The sequence below is a fragment of the Hermetia illucens genome, chromosome 4, assembly GCF_905115235.1.
Source record: "Hermetia illucens chromosome 4, iHerIll2.2.curated.20191125, whole genome shotgun sequence".
NCBI classification, from domain to species: Eukaryota; Metazoa; Arthropoda; class Insecta; order Diptera; family Stratiomyidae; genus Hermetia; species Hermetia illucens.
Window position 1 is genome coordinate 33,576,971 of NC_051852.1, and position 17,136 is coordinate 33,594,106.

The 17,136-nt window shown below is 44.1% G+C and overlaps 1 protein-coding gene across 1 annotated transcript in view; it reads left to right on the plus strand.

Annotated features, from left to right (window-relative positions):
- Positions 1-17,136, plus strand: part of LOC119653458 (nuclear pore complex protein Nup88) — a 339,096-nt gene that overhangs the window by 311,302 nt on the left and 10,658 nt on the right. Inside the window, exons 3-8 of the mRNA XM_038058069.1 lie at positions 8,659-8,784; positions 8,980-9,268; positions 9,451-9,620; positions 9,678-9,846; positions 9,910-10,049; positions 10,137-10,240. Coding sequence (XP_037913997.1) covers positions 8,659-8,784; positions 8,980-9,268; positions 9,451-9,620; positions 9,678-9,846; positions 9,910-10,049; positions 10,137-10,240 — 998 coding nt within the window. The remainder of the gene's footprint in view (positions 1-8,658; positions 8,785-8,979; positions 9,269-9,450; positions 9,621-9,677; positions 9,847-9,909; positions 10,050-10,136; positions 10,241-17,136) is intronic.

Here is a 17,136-nt window from a genome sequence, read left to right on the forward strand (position 1 = left end):
TCTTCGTCAGGGATTTCCGTATTAGATTCTAATTCGCCGAACTGAATGCATCCTTCAGGTCTAGGGTCACCACCACACAATATTTGCTAGTACTACTCTTTCGGTGAATTGCATCTTTGGCTAAGCTGGTAACTAATTTGATGACATCAATAGTTGTCGATGTGAAAGGTCACCTTGGCTCCTAACAACCGAGAGGTGCTCTGAGGTGGCGGGGAGGAAGACAGGGCGGCAACCCTGTCGGCTGAACCAAAACCAAGTGGCCGAGGAGAACCTCCACGTGGTGGCACCAGGAAACGCTGTATCGCATTGGCTTGCCGGCGGTGATGCAGTAGGCGATTGCTCTAAGGCTTAATTAGATCAGACCCGAGTCTGCACGGGGACTTATCTGAAGTGGCTTCGGCCACGCAACCCTTACCAGGGATATACTGGTATCATGGGAACCGGGGTAGTCCCTGGACTCTTATACTTCGGGAGAATTCCTGTCGTATATAAGTACAGCTCGGTTTTTTGCGGTTGGCCCCCTAGTGGGAGCTCCATGGGGGTTGTTGGTGATGCTCAAGCCAGAAGAGACCTTCGGGCCTCAGCGTGGTGTTGCGTTTCAACACGGGTGCCGTACTCCTAAGTTCGGTAGAGATTTAGGTATGTCTTGCGTCTTCCAGTATGATTGTTAAGCCATGTACTTGCATAGACTGGTACCGTTGTTGCTTGTCACAGCAGGGCTCTGATTGTGGTCCCAAAATCAATCCGTGTCTTAAGAAGACCGTAGGATTAAGTCTCCACCACAGGTACCTACGTTAAAACCCCAATGACTTAACTAACAACCGAGAGTTATCTATTATAGATTACCCACTCTAACATTTTCCTCACAGTGTCCAGAAGTCCTATGGGGCTGTTTGTGGATGGTTCACCTGGAAGTCTAATAGAGTAGTACAAATTGTTGCCGCAGGCAATATGTCCTGAGATATGCATGCTTATGGGGATTTACTGTCGTCTATTCTATCGTAGATATCCAATAGCTCGTCTCTGTTGACTGCCGGAATTGGTGTCGCATTCAAAATTCGCTGAAAGTTATCAGTGCCCCTCTTTTGCTGGTGGAATAACCCCTAGAAGATTTTCAGAAAAAGGATAGGCCACGTGATTTGCGGAGATGAACGCCCTCTGAATCCACACATTACGATTCTATAGGTAAAACATTACTTTATGAAAGGCAAAACGCCTCACTCCTAGATAAACATTATGGTTACTCTGCACCCTCGATTAGAACAGTTTATAAGCGGTTTCAGTGGCCAAGCGACGCTGAACGTTCTGGATGCCCCTACTACTCAAGAAATCATTGATAAAATCATGATATGGTGACGGATCACAGAAAAGTGAAGGTGCTTGAGATTGCTAGTGCTGTGGATACATAATATTTTGCATACACATTTGGACATGAAAAAGCTAGCCCCAAAATGGGTGCCGCGATTGCTCACACTTGACCAAAAACGAAATCGTGTGAAACGTTGCAAGAACGGCTTGCAGCTGTTCCAGAAGAATCTGCAGGTCGTTAAGCGTCATTTCGTCACTGTGGATGAAACTTGGATCCAACAGTACATTCCCGAGAGCAAGAAACAATCTAGACAATGGGTTATCAAGGAGGAATCTGCGCCAAAAAAGGCGAAGACAGACAGATTATGGCGAATGTCTTTTGGGATTCGGAAGGAATAATCCTCGTCGACTATCTGGAAAACGGTGCAACTATTAGAGGTGCATATTATTCATTGCTATTGGACCGTTTGAGAACCAGGCTGCAAGAAAAACGCTCACGATTGGCCCACAAAAACATCCTTTTCCATCACGACAACGCACCACGCCACACCAGTTATGGTCGCAAAATTAGTGGAAATATGGTTCTAACTTGATTATTTGTTCCCCAATTTGAAGAAATGGCTGACGGGAAAAAGATTTTATTCAAGCGAGGAGGTGAAGGTGGCACAAACGAATGGCTATTTTGAGACTTAGGCATATCCTATTATTCGGAGCAAGAAACTAGAGCAGCGTTGGACGAAGTGTATAAGCCTAAAAGGAGACTATGTCGAAAGATAAAACAGGTTTATCCCAAACAATTAAGTAGTTTTTTATTTTTGCACCGGCTTTTCAAACGACCCTCGTAAATGTCTTGACCTTGCGGGGTGACGTGTCATATCAGCCAAGCCTCGTCGGTCAGCACTGCATCCACATCTTCAGCTTTAACTAGCCCCGGCTGACTTGCCATCGCAGCTTTACTATGTTGAAGGTCTATCTGGATTACCTTAAGTATTTGTCAGCTACTTGTTTATATTCCTTTCTCTGCCTTCAAGGGTCTTCAAACTTTTTCTATCGCTTGTTAACATAAGTGTCATAGCATAGTCATTAGCATCAGGTTATGTTTCCCTTATAATATTTGAGATCTACACTCAAAGTTTCCCAGTTAGCGAACTCTAGACAGTTAAAATTCAAGATCTCTGTATTCGGTATCCAGACTGCTACCTTATTAATGTTGACCACAAACCTGACCTTTTCGATCCATAAAATGGCCCCATCCGCGGTGATCACCAATACCATGGTTTACAGCTAATTCAGCGCACTGACTTGCGCAGGTCATTATCAAGATTCCTTTATTACTTCGACAACTCGTGAGCTGAGGCCCAGTCAATTATACAAGTCTGCACATCTCAGACAGACTCTTCGGTTTTTTTTCGGCAGTCAGCTTGCTTTCCGGATACTTTTTTAATATCAACTTCATCTTTAGAGAGGGTAAGTGCTACTCTGTGAATTTGCTGTTGTTTCACTGGAACTTACAAGCCATTGACGCTCCTCTATTATTTAAACAGAGTTTTAGAACCGTCAGCTACGCCAGCGATATCGTTTATTTCGGTCGTCTCCTTTTTGCTTGATTCAGGGATTCATCACCAACTCTGGTTTTCGTAATGGAGCATGCTTGTGTATGCTTACGTGGTTGAATAGGTTACCTTCTTCTCTTAATCAGTTCTATAGGCCTTGCTAAGCTCCGGACAGTTTTTTTGCAGATATGATTAGTTTACCTACTCGGAGTATGGTTAAATTCATTGGTCTGCCAGCAGGATTTGTCTTTCCACTGCTCTGTGCAGTTGGGGATAGGAGTTGGATATTCCACTTTACACCGAGTTGCACTTGGGTTACATGTGCGTCGTTTGCCTCAGTGGTCAGAGTTTGATGTCCGTTCTTCACGAACAATCACCTCCTTTAAGTTTTCTCCCTTGCGTTGGTTTATGGCTATACTGGTCTCTGCACTTAGACAAGGCGTTTATGGTATATCTCCTTACCAGAAGTATCAACCAATACCACCGCGCCAAAGAGCAGAACGGACCATGTTGCTTTCATAACAAAACATCTCCTCGTAGAAAGAGCTCCCAAAATTTGCCATCAGCTGACTTAAGGCCGACATTCCAGATACATCGTTGTCCGCAGCTGCTTTGATTTACACGAAAAAGCTCATCTTCGATTCCAGCATCAATCCAACTTAATAGTTGGTTTTGACTCTATAATTCACTCATCGGTCATGGGGCATATGGTCGAGATAATCTTTTTGGTCAAGATCTTGGATTTTTTCTTGCGCAAGGCTAAAACCAGCACCCGCCTACCTGTTGCATCAATATGCCAAATCTGTATTGCGCTTGTTCAGCATTGCGTCCGGTAACATCCTCCGTATAACTGACAAAGCGAAATTCTTCTGGCATATTGAGTCTCAGCAACCTATCGTAGAAAACGTTCCAGATGTCCGGCCCTATGATGAATCCTAGTCCTACTCCTTACGGAATCTCCCTCCTCCTCTACTCTTCGAGTGTCTCATAGACCAAGCAACGGTCTCAGATAGTCCCTCAATATCCGTAAGAGATAGCCCGAGATGTGGAATAAATTTTCTATTATGTTTAGTATGCCTTTCCATCTTATAGAATTGAAAGCCTTTCTGATATCAAGCGTTACGAAGAGCACAATCGAAATCTGCCGGCAGGTGGTCCAGCTTGATGAATCGTATCGATGACTCTCGTGACAGCATCCACCGTGGATCTCCGTGCTCTACAACCGAACTGTCTTGGCGATAAGTCCCTGGCAGTACGGATCGCTTCAGCAAGTCTGCTCCTGATGAGCACTTTGTCGATCGTACTAAGCATACAGAGCGGTCAGTATGCAAACGACAGCTCAGATTTTTCTTTCTCTTTGCTGATCAGCGCGAGCCTCATCACCTTCAGGAAAGCGTTGAATGCACCGAGCAGTAGGTCTTGTCAATGGTGGAACACCAGTTTGTATACTTCTGCCGGGATATTATTAGGACCTGTCACGATCTTATTTTGCACAGTGGGAACTGCCTCTTCAAGGTCTTTCATAATGAAATGAAGGCAGTCCACGACGCCTTCTACGCCGTTGCGAATAACCCGTATGGGATGCCTAAGGAATAATGCCCCTACAATGCGGTTTATCTGATCGATATTAAGTGATCGCGGCTTCCGCAGAGCCCAGATTTTCCGAGTGATAAGCTTAAACCCGACTCTTCACGGATCCCCATTTATCTCGCCGACTAGGTCCTATCAGCATTGCAATATTGTGGTGCATGCCTCACTCAGCAACGTTTAAACATTGTGCCAAACGGCGAGCTGATTACACTCCTTTCGCATATGGGCAATTTCCACCGTCAACCAATAGAAAGCATGCCACCGTTGGGTGCCCTACAGTATATGCACGCTTCGCAGGCTATGGTTATTAGGTGCATCACTGAATTTACGACAGTGTCAGCTGCAACGCTACCACCAGCTGTGTGCGTAATGCATCTCGCATTCGCTAACTCTCAGCAAAATATGAAGAATTTTATAAAGGATAAAAAGGATTTTCTGTATCATTTAATCACTACTGATGAGATTTGGATATACCACCATCATCGCAAGGAGTGGTGTGAGCTCGAAACCCCGAAATGAGCTATGTCCGGAAATCAGCCTGCTGGCTATTCGAACACCTCAAAAAATCAGAGAGGTATTACCCATTCGTTGAGTCGGACCACTGTTTGGGTGATCAGGAAGCAGAGTGGCAACAATCTCTTTCATCAGAGCAGGTCATCCAAGGTGACCTTTGCAACCTTTTCATTATCACCCTGTAAGCCCCACCCCAAGGGTTTATATCGACACGGTCGCACAACTGTTTAAAGCAGTTAATTTTTCTTTAAGTGGCACCGCAGTGCGTCTCCTCTCGATCGTCGCTACTGGGCTTTCCCCTAAGCTTCTGATAAAGTTTCCTTGCTGGAAAACATGCAACTTGTGAAGTTGTTATTTCGTTGTTCCAACACTAGTTGTGTTGCCTACTGGAGAGCGGTCACCTTTTGGTCATACTAGCAACACATGCTTCCGTTACCCATTGGTTGATTTGGGTGACTTTTTCTTTGGCGGCACCATCCAAAGATATGTCGGGTTTGACCCCCGTGGCAGACATGTCTTCTTTAAAGCTTTCGCTGTCCATCCGGATAAACCGCTTGGCATTTTGCGAGAGCTCTCTTCGATCTGGATTCACCCTTGATTTCCATGTAGATTCGAATTCTTTGAGTAGAACACATCCTCTCACAATCGTTGTCTGGCTACCTCATTCGGGAGCCCTGATTAAAATTCTCTGCTACGATCGTGTTCAGATCCATAGTGCTCAGCACCTATAGCGTTGGGGGAAGCATACCAACTATATATTAAAATTAAAAAAAGAACTAGGTATTGTTCCGTTTACTGTAAATATTTTTTTTTTATTTTCCTTCCGCATACAATTGTCTCGGAGACCGTGTGCCTCCTTCCTCAGTGCTAGTACCTTAGGTTAGATTAGGTACTAGCAGTAAGGAAAGAGGCACGTGGTCTCCGAAACAGTTGTATGCGGAAGGAAAATAAAAAAAATATTTACAGTATAAGGAACAATACCTAGTCGTTTTCTTAATTTATCCATTAACTGTAAAAAAAAAACGTGGACATTGATTTCAACTTAGCCATATATTCCTTTCACTTTTGCTTTGATGAATTCATCTTGTGCTATTTCCTGGAACGCTTGTTGCCCCCGAGCGCATAGCACTGCTTAGCCCATTGAATTGTATCATTCTCATCTGTAATTTGTGTTGGTGGCTCTCCTGTATTCCGAGCACCTGCTGCTGCCTGCAATGTTCCGATGGTCCACAACGTCCTTCTATTTGCACAGTCGTAGCTGGAATGGCCTCCCGCTGGGCATCTCCTGTATTACTTCGACTTGTCGTTTGAACTGGTTCATGCTTTCGCAATATGACTGAAACCAAGGTATCTAAAGCATCGCTTCAATGCCACTGGCTCCCTAATCCGACACTAACCCAACCTATTCTGACTCTACCTGCTGCCGACAGTTTTTGAGCTGCCTCCACTGGTGGGTTGATGATGGTGGTTCGTGTTCCACTTTTGTATTTTCACCGCTAACTCTTATAGTCCGATAAGGATGAATTGCTTTTGTAAGGACTTGCCAGTAGGAGGTTTTCCTGTGTGGTGATCTCATCTATATCCTTACACACTGCAGTTATCTCCAGCCTAGTAGCCGCAATGTCATCGTCCTGTCTTAATGAATTTCTAATTTGGCTCACCAATTTGTCACTGCTTTAATATAGTCTACTTGCCTCTGCGGCTAGCATTATCTTCCAAAATGGCGTCTGTTTTCGCTCTCCTGAGAATATCAGTGAAGGCCCTCTCCACATGTGGAGAATATGATAACCCCCAGTCTTATCTTCCTCCGATTTTTCCTTTTTCGGGCTGCCACCTTTCTCCAGGCTTCCGTATCTTCCTTGTGAGGTTCGCTTCTTTTCACTAGAATTGCGGCTACTTTAGATTCGGTGGCAGCTTTTTGGAAGTTGAGCCCTTTGCTGCTCTGTTGATTCGTTCAACCCTTCGGTCAGGCTCTTCCTCGGTTCTCCTCTCTTGTCTTTTGATCACGCGTCATTTGTCTCGCCTGGTTTACTTTTTCGCACGACGCTTTCACTCCGCTTTCATCTTGGACCTTACCCTACGCCAAACAGCTGTTCCTTGTCATGGCCCTTATATTCTAATGAGTATTCCAGCGTTCCTTGATGAATTCGCAGAGCTCCATGATATTATTAACCAATTCGAAAAAGCAGCTCTCAATTCGTTGCCGCATCTTACATCACTCGTGTGGTTTGGCGTCAAGGTTGCTTCCTTTGTATATCCTTCCGTTACACCCTCCTTACTGGGGATAGCGCTTTCGATTGCGGAGATTTGTCCCCGAATCGGCGGGGATCTGCGAAGGACCGAGCTTCTAAACGGGTCCGTGGATCGAATCAGTCCCCCGTTGGCTCTCGTAATCCGAAAACATTGGATAGCTTTTCCAAGGAATTGGAAATCCCTTCTGCGTGATGATCTCATCTATGTCCTTGTAGACTGTACTCATCTCCGGCCTGGTAGCCCTTAAGCCCTAAGGACTTTTAAATTTGGTTCAAGAATTTATTTCCCTTCAATATAAGGTCTCCTCCGGTCTTATCTTCCGCCGACCTCTCCTTTTCCGAGGTGCCAGCTCTCTTTCGGCTTCCATATCCTTCTTTTGGGGTTCATTCCTTTTCTCCAGAATTGCGCCAGCGTGAGTTTCACGGACAGCTTCAGTTTCACTTTTTGGGAGTTGATCCCTTTTTTCTCTCCGGGGTTTGTTGCCCTGCTAATTTGTTTAACTGGTCGCGCAGCCTCCTCCCTGATTTTCCTCAAATTGTAATATTTCATGCCTTCGAAAAATGAGTTGCAATCGTAGCCGACCCTTAATATTCACTCCATAACTGAGACTTCTCCATGTTAATGCCCTTCCTCTAGTCACGCCTAAAGAACGTTTTCATGTTTTCTTTTCTTGATGTCCTTGTCATTTATTTCCACAGCAATTATGCAGTACAGATTTTTGGAAACAACTTCGAAAGTGCTCATACAAATTTTGATTACCTCCCCTCTTTCACTGATTGTTTCCTCCACCCGTGATTACAACAACCACTAAATGTGTATCTCGGTTAGTCTTCGCCCCAAATTTTTCAAAAACACCTCACATTTATATTACATATCCTCCTCAAGTTTTCTTATCTTTTACACTCTCTTTGCTATAATTAAGAATCATCCGCATAACAAACTTACACTCATCTAATATAATAATCCATACGCGAAGGGAATTAGGCATAAGAATTATTTTATGGCTGTTCTTCGTCTTCTTTGCATTCTTAGTACTTTCACGATTGATGGTAATACCCAAGTCGTCGTTACACATACATAAATGTATGTACGGGCGCGAATAAATGCGCTGCTAATCTAATGTATAAAATTTATCTAACTTTGGTTATCACGAAGATGTACGTTAGGAAATTTCTTAAGTAGTTTTGAGTGTATACATTTTTCCAGGGTGTGTTGTGGTCCTGTTTTTCAGGTGATATGTGTCGGGTGAGTGGGTAATGTATCTTTTACTTTTCAAGTACTTAAAAGTTGTTCAGGTGATTACTGGATATAGGGAGATATCTTATACGTTGTGCCATCGGTATTTCTCCGTGAGCACGGAGCTAATTAAAGGACTCTCAAAACAGCAAAAGAGATAAATCTTCAGTTCGAATACTAATTACTTTCGTTTCTTTAATTCCAGATCCCAGAATGTCGACGAGCAATTTTTCCTGAACAACTCACCCCTAGAATTGTTGCAGATTCGCTGGCATCCAGCATCTCCGACTGGAACCCACATCCTAGCTCTAATATCAGATAACACTATTCGGTAAGTTTTACTTGAATATTCCGTTCAGTCCTTCAGTAACTATTCTAAAGAGTCTCCCACTTCCAGGGGACTTCACATATCTTGTCTCTTCTTTTGTCTTTGCACATCCTTCAACCCTTTTCCATTCATTTTTTCCACATCTTCCTTGACACAACAATTATTCTATATTTCACCTTTCATCTTACTTTTTTGCAGTGTCTATGACGAATCAACACTTAAACATGTCTGGCGTGTAGGACCTGTACCATCCATTCCTATATTGCCTGTCGCGAATGTTGTTGTTGCATCGACTGGAACAACATCGTCCACCGTTCAAAGTCCTGCTCCTTCGTCGTCGACTACAACGGCATTCTCACATGTTCCGTTGTTAAGTAGTTTGGGCGAGACTGCAGTTGATTTCGACATTGCCCCACCACGTGTGGTCTCGTTGGGGAACGATAATGTCAAGGATTCTCGAATTATTAATGCAACAACATACGTCATTGTGAGTATTTGTAGTGTTGTGTATTGTTTGTCGTATTAGAATGGAATAATTTAAAATGCAATGGGGATGCTGTGTCACGGAAGGAAGTAGAGGGTTTCTCTCCCATTGCAAATTATCAATGCATATTCATTGTCGTCTACTGTTTGACTTGTTTTCACTCTTTTGGATTTCCTCTTTCCCAGGATTCGCCCAACGATTCTATAAATAACAATATTAGTAAGTCCAGTAGGACGGAGGGTCGACTTGGGACAAAGAAGGTTCCAGCACTAAGTGACAAAGTCGAGTGGCCAATTGTTATATTGCGTGGAAATGGAAACATATATGTCCTTTGTGCTGGCATCGATACCTCCAAGTAAGAAGATTGGCATTACCTTTGCTTCGTTATTTGACTTTTGCTTTTTCATATCAGGCCTCATCTTCAAGGACCTCTCACAATGCTACCCCAAGTCACAGACAATTATGGAGTGGACTCTTGTGCACTTGTTGTGATCCCATCGTTACCACCAACGTTGGTGATAGCAGAAAGTAACGGAAAGTTGCATAATGGGCTATTGCTGGAGGCGGAAACAGCGGAGGAGGTGAGTATTCTTGTCATAACAGTTTGATCATAAAAATATTTGCGTTTCCTGGACTTTGTGCAGTCGTTTCAAGAAGTCGACTCTAGTCTCGTTATGTACCCATCAGAGTGGTCAGTAAATATATTAGAGACGGTCCAGTTGGAGTTGGGTCTACCGGATATGAATAAGAATAAGAGCCAATCATGTCCTATACATTTAAAGAGGTGAGTCCTACCTCTATTGGATATATAAGCTTCCCTTTCTTCAATTATTATTTCTAATAATTTTTTTTCATTGGGGGGATCATTTAGGGATGTCGTCAATGAAATCCGTTTCTTTGCATACCACAACACAGGTCTCCACGTAATTACGCTTAATTTTATCAAACAACTTCAAAACTACGTTGAATCGGAAAGTAAGAAAAGTTATTTTAAATTTGTTAATTTTCTTATTTACATACACAATATTAGCAAGTAAAAAGAAATCCATTATTTTTGCACGAAATTGAAGACTGTATCTGGCATACTTAAAAGGATCAGATTTAGTTTAAATATGCGCCGTTTTATTCGAAGAAGGTAGTTGAACTATTCCTCTCTTACGAAGCCCTCCCTCCCATAAACTCGAACAGTCGATTTTCATAAGCCTCTTTGTAGGTGAGCTTTTCACCAGAAAAACCGTTCGGCATAGACATGAGCAGGTGATAACTACTTGGTGCCAGATCTGAACTATAAGGTGGATCCGCGCATCTTGTGACGACTTAATAACGATAGAGCCTGGGTTTCTCCTATTTGCTAAAACAGGTCGCTTCTGGGTGATTGTTTCGTTCAGATAGTCCAGGTGTGAATTAAGCGTTTCACCGCAGGAGGGCAGCGCATATTAGATGACTCTCTGCAATCCCACTAAACTAAAGCAAAACCTTCCTGGAAGTCAATCCTATGTTGGTCACCGTTGACACCGGCTCACCACGTTGTCGCTTGACATTGAATTTTGTTTCGCTCATATCTCCGCGGGGTCAAAGTGACATGTTACTTCGCAGGGAGAACTCTGGTCTACACCAGCACGGCCAAATCACGCGCCCATTATCCCTTCCGGGCTCGGTTCTTGCGGTTTTTCTTCGGACCTCAATATCTCCTCTACAAGAATATGGATTCCGATAGCTGCGTTGAGAGTGTCGTTCAACCTTTTTTTATCCACATATCTTGGACTCTGGAACATAACATGCTTCTTCGGGTTTAGCTCTGGGTTCGAGACAGTCGGGAGACTCGTTCAATCCAAGACAATGCAAATACTTTCTATAACTATCGTGTCCCGTAAAGAACTGTGTCAGGAGGTAATTCAATTCTTCACGCCTTCGCTCAATCTATCTCCGAGCGCACAGAATCAGCGTATGGATCTATCGATAATTTTCAAAATTATCTCACCGTTGTATATCCTGTATGACTTCTTCCCAGTGGCATTTCGGAAGTACACAGTCATCTCTCATAAATTCACCCCGCCTCATTCGCTAGAAGATCCCAAGGGATCACTCCTGCGATAATATAAGCGGTCTTACCAGATCCTATCCTATCCGCGCTGCACGATCTCAGCGCAAGTGGCCGGTAGACGAGTTCACACTTCTTCGGTTAACCATGGTATCCAGTTCTCCCGCGCAGACAGTAGTTACGGATCTGCTATCCCCGGGTGTGCTGCTGCTGACCACTGCTAAATGATATGAACATAGCTTCTTCTGGCACGCGAAGGCCAACTGCTCTATCATATATTATGGTCCGTAGCAGGGGTGCTACAATGTATTCTTTCGGCTTGTCGTTCATCTTATACCAGAGAAGACTCTCCGACACGCAAGCAAGCTAAATAACCAGGAACACCGAGTTTCGTCAAGGTATCCTCCATTCAATTCCAGCCGACCGAATTAAAGACATTCTTAATATCTAGCGTCACCAACGCGCAGCCTTTATTAATAACCTACGCTTTCGGAGCCAAATCCACACCATTTCTATCGCGTCGATCATAGGTCAGGTTCGTCGGTACATATAGCTCCATTCCGATAGTGCCGCCGTTATTTCGTATCTAAAAGATAGATAGGTCGGAATAGGACACGCCAGATGTTTTTTTTCGCGCCTGGAATATGGTTGTCATTTTTCTGAGAGGTCGGGTCAGTTCCACGTTCGCATTTCCCAAGAACACTCCTACGCCCGATCCTACTTTTATGATTTACCCGTGGGTGAAGATTATGCCTGTAATTGGAAAAGACTCGTGGCCATTTATCGACCATTTTTCTCTTTTGATGATTACGACAGAGTATGTCTTTTCATGGACGATCTGGAAATCATATGATTGGCGGGCAACAGAGCCATCTGATATTTGCCAAGGAGTTTTCAGATGGACGTAAGACCTTATGATTGGCCACCTTTCCACGCACCAATAGTATCAAGCCTACATGCATCGTTAGCTGCTTTCTGTTATATCCCCAAATGAGTTGAGAGTAGATTTAGGATAGCTTCGAATGCCGTGGTCGGCGTACTAGTCATAGCTCCATCAGTTTCCTGGTGTTAGCAATGTTCAGCCTTGGCCACCAGACGACGCGGGAATCTAAATTCCACGCACTATTCCAAAATGATCCGCAAGAGGATTCAGCGGGAATCAACCGACTCTAAGTCGATCCAAATGTTCTTTGATGCATTCCAGAATTATTAACTATTACCCCCCTCCAATTGTCACATTGACGACGGGTGTCTTTTTCTCGGAATCGTAAAAATCATCCTCTTCCAGTCTCTGAGACAGGTCTCAGGTCAGACCCAACTACTTTATTCCGCCTGGGTCCAGATAAGTTGTCTTTTATATGGGGGAGCAGTCTGTATGCGCATGTTGGGGCGATTAGCCATTTCATCCGCAAGAATCTAAACGTAACCGAATACGATACGGTTAAAAACCATGGTGAAGTGTTCCTTCCACCTTTTCAGCTGCTTATCATTGTTAACGGTTCACACAGGACCATCGAAAGATTTACGATCACATGCAAGTTCTTCCGTGATCATTGCTATCCGGGACAGCTTCTGTTCCCCCGACCACCGCAATAACAAATTCTCTTTTGCAACAGCATACACTACGTTGAACTTTCTGGGATTTCGCACGATATCAGAGCTCGAGCTCGTCCCTCTCGCCATCGTCGCAGAGAACAGTGGAACTTTCAATATTTAACGTTCTTCGATTCGCTTCCATGATTTCACAGTCAGTCAGATCTTATAACGTCTTTGTTGGACTTAGAATGACCTGCGTAGCGCTGAAGAAAAGAACATTTTTAATGCGGCGGACGCATCACGCAAGTGGAGCCAAACGACCATTAGATGGTGATCATTTTCGCAGTGGTAAAAACTGCATAAATCCACAAATCCTCCACCATTATTGTTGTGTTTGCCAAATCCGTGCTTCCCCATCACATGTCCGAGCAAAGTATTGCCAGAGCCCATCTTGGCATTCAGATCACCCTTCATGATCACAATTTCACCTTTAGATAGCTTCTCCTGAGCTGCTTGTAATTGCTCAATAAACGCATCCTTCTTCACAATATAGATCTCCGTTGATGCAACATCAACACTTGCTTCGGTCGCTCCTAATTTATGTGCCGTCATACATCCCAAACAACTTTTCGTATCCAGATTAGCGTTCAATACATCGACTGAGGACGTTCTAAAGTATGTGCTGCTATAAGCTGGCTGCCGTCGCCGCTGGCCTGTACCAAACTAATTAAAAACAACAATCCGAGTCATGTTATCGGGTCGTATAAAATAAATAAATATAAAACTGCCTTCATCCAGATCGAGCGGGCGGCGCGAGATCTGCACATCAATGAAGGCAAGATAAAATATATGGTGGCAACGTCAGCCCCAAAAGCCAACTAACCAAGAATATGAAACTGGGCTGGCCAAACTGGAAGAATAAAGATAGAAGACTACAACTTTGAGACCGTTGATAATTTCTCCTATTTGGGGTCGAAAATCACAACCGATAACAGCTACGACGATGAAATCCACGCACGGTTGTTGGCAGGCAACAGAGCCTATTTCAGCTTACAAAAATTGTTCCGCTCGAAACGTCTCATCATAGGGTCAAAGCTGTTACTGTACAACGTAATGATCACGTCAGCTCTCATATATTCCTCGGAGACTTGGGTTCTCAGAAAGAAAAATTACGAACTCTTGGCTGCGTTCGAGAGCAGAATCCTCCGAAGAATTTTTGGCCCCCTACATGAGGATAAACGATTCCGTAGCCTACATAACGACGAAATCTATGAGCGATACTATGGCCGTCAGGTTGTGGATAAAATCCGGCTCAATAGGTTACGGTGGGCGGGTCACTTAATCCGTATGGATGAGGATGATTCCACCCGGAAAGTCTATAAGGGCAATATCAATGGTAGTTATAGAAGACGAGGCAGACTCTGCCTGAGATGGAGCGATGGCGTGGGTCAGGACGCCAGACAGCTTTTAGGGATTTTAGGGATAGGGATGTCCGAAGTTCCTTATTAAGGCCAGCCTATATCGAATACCGCTTGTTACGCCTTTAATGATGATGAATGTCTCGTTGTCAATCATCAGGTGTTGATTCCCTGTCCTAAACCTTGATTATAAGCTGATACGATATGGTAAGTTTAGTTGCAATTCCACGGGCTCCTGGTGACTTACGATTTTTCCGATGAATTGCACGAACTGTTTCTTCCCTGTTTGGCGGTGGCAGCATTTGCTCGTTGTGTTCAGTTGGCAGGACCTCGCAACTCCGCGACATTCTAATTGTTGAGTGCTGACTTGTTTCTAAAATTTGTGTGCCTGATGTGATTTTTTCCTGTACTTCTCGAGTTCACAGATCTGTTGGTTCTCCCAAGCTTCCTTTCTTTGTCGGCGAAGTTGCTTCTCCCCTCGACGGAGTTCGTGATAAGTCTGTACGCATGCTCGCGTTCTTTGAGATTCTTGCATTGCCGGTATGCATCAGTCTTCTATTCCGTTCTGATAGAGGTAAATATGTTTGGAGTCATGCGAATGATAAAGTTCTTCAGGTCATTTGTCGATGGTTCATCTGCAGGAGCTCGGTTAGCTGCGGTTATTGTATCCATTTCTCTCACATAGGTGTTAAGAAGGACTTTGTTATCGATGGCATCAGTGTTCACTCTCACCCGATCGTCAAAGACGATTCAAGGTGGAGCTATTATTCGAACCCGAAGTACAATGTCAACGAGATAGTGATCTAAGTCTATATTGGCCTTTCTTTCTAACATTCATCTAGGCTGATAGGTGGCAGCGTTCAATTAGAACGTGGTCAATTGGACTGAAAGTGACCCCGCCTGGAGAGGCTCACGTTTGTTTCCGCGCAAACTAAGTACTAAAAATTTCGTGTGACACTACCAGTTGAAAAGTCCGCAGTCCGTTTTCATTGTTTTTTTTTATGGGAGACAGCGTATATCCCGCCCTGCTAGACTGTTAAAATCTGCAAGTACGATTTTAATATCACACCTGGAGCAGGCTTCGAGGGTTTGTTCCGCTGCCTCGTAGAAGCTATCCTCCTCCTCTGTAGAGGCGTGAACGCTAATGAGGCTTATATATGTAGATATTTCGAAATTTGCCTCATAAGCGTAAAGTGCATAGCCTTTCGCGTATGTTTTCAAAGCCGATAACAGCAGATTTCATTAAGCCGACTACCTACTCTATCTACTCCGAACACATGGTTTACGGGATGGCCGGTTCAGGAACTAGGTCTCTTTCCAGCGTATGCCTTGTGATGACATCACCCTAATATAGGATATGCTTCTGTTCTGTAGGGGGAGCGAGAAAATGGGCAAATCTAAAATCAGATCATAGCCGGGTCTCTCGTTGTGTTATTAGTTCAGTCTGAGGCTCCTTTCGTAACAACGTATAGTTGTGAGTCCTACCCTGGTGTGCAGGGAAGACTGAAAATACCCCGTCAATCTCATTGTACGTTCGATTGAACCACGGCCGAAAGGGAGAGTGCAGGTTCACTTTTCATAAGCGACGACTCCCTTATTTACGTTGCCTTTTCTGAAGTAGATAGTGCTCCATTCAGCAGCATGAATCAAATAAATAAGAGTGCACTGCAAGGTAATTTTAATAGTTGCAACTCATCTTCGTGTCTATCAGTCATGCCAGCTTCGACATGACCATGGCTTCACCAACCTGAATAGAGAGGATTGTACAGGAATACCACTTCGGCAGGGAGAATCTATGCTCATTCATCTGCTGATTCGACACATGCCGTTCCCAATTTGCACTGAGCTTATTCGACCGTTTGTGTGGCATCCGGAGCCGCGACGTCTTCCCCGTATACAACCAGATGCGATTCATCAAGCAGGCGTGCCAAAGGTCCGGACCAACAGTTGATCTCTGAGCCGCCCCCGATGTGACTTTGATTTTGCGTTGTCCTTTCCTGGTCTTATGCAGGAGGGTGTGATCCTTGAAACAATCCTTCGATATTCGCAAAAGATAGTCTGGAATATGGAAACAATTTTCCAGCGTCTCCAGCATATGGCACCACCTCGCAGAATTGAAGGCGTTTCTTACATCTAGCATTACAAGGATTACCTTTGTGCCTTACCCAGCCTCACTGGTAGGACCACTTACTTAATAGTATCAATTGTGGATCGCTCCGTTCTAAAACTATATCATTTTGGTGAGTCGTCTCTCGCAGCACGTATTAAGTAAGTCAGTCTTGGTCGAGTGAGCTTCTTAAATAACTTTCCTGCTGTGTCCAACTTTCTGAGAGGTTGATGTGCTGCTGGCACAAGCATCGCAACCTTCCAAGGGTAGGGGAACCTGCGTGGAATATGTAAGTTTCTCCACTTCGCTTTGCTTTTTTGTCCTTTATGGATAGGACCGTTTCCTCGAATTGCTTTACAGTGACGAGTTCCTCTGTTTTATCCCTCTCATTGACAGCGTCAACTCGCATGGGATGGTAGACAGGAAAAATTGTCTGCACCATTTCTTCCATCTTCATTGCTTCCATTGAACATGATGATCGATGGGGACTGGTTTTTTTGTAACCTCAGGCATCCGCGATGCGGTGTTAACAGCGGTGATCGGGTCTTGCTAGCCGCGTGCTTTTGCACGTTGATTTCGTGGCAGAGTTCCTTTTCCGCTCTATTGTATTCTACGGATCTAAAGGTTGCCTCATCTTGGCCTCTTGCACGCTGAGCAATCTGTCGAAGAGAATAGAGGCAGTTCCCTCTTAAACTTGGAATTTCAGCCGTCCATCAGTGCACAGGTAATTTCCCGTGATATAATCTCCTTTTAATAATGGATTTCTTTT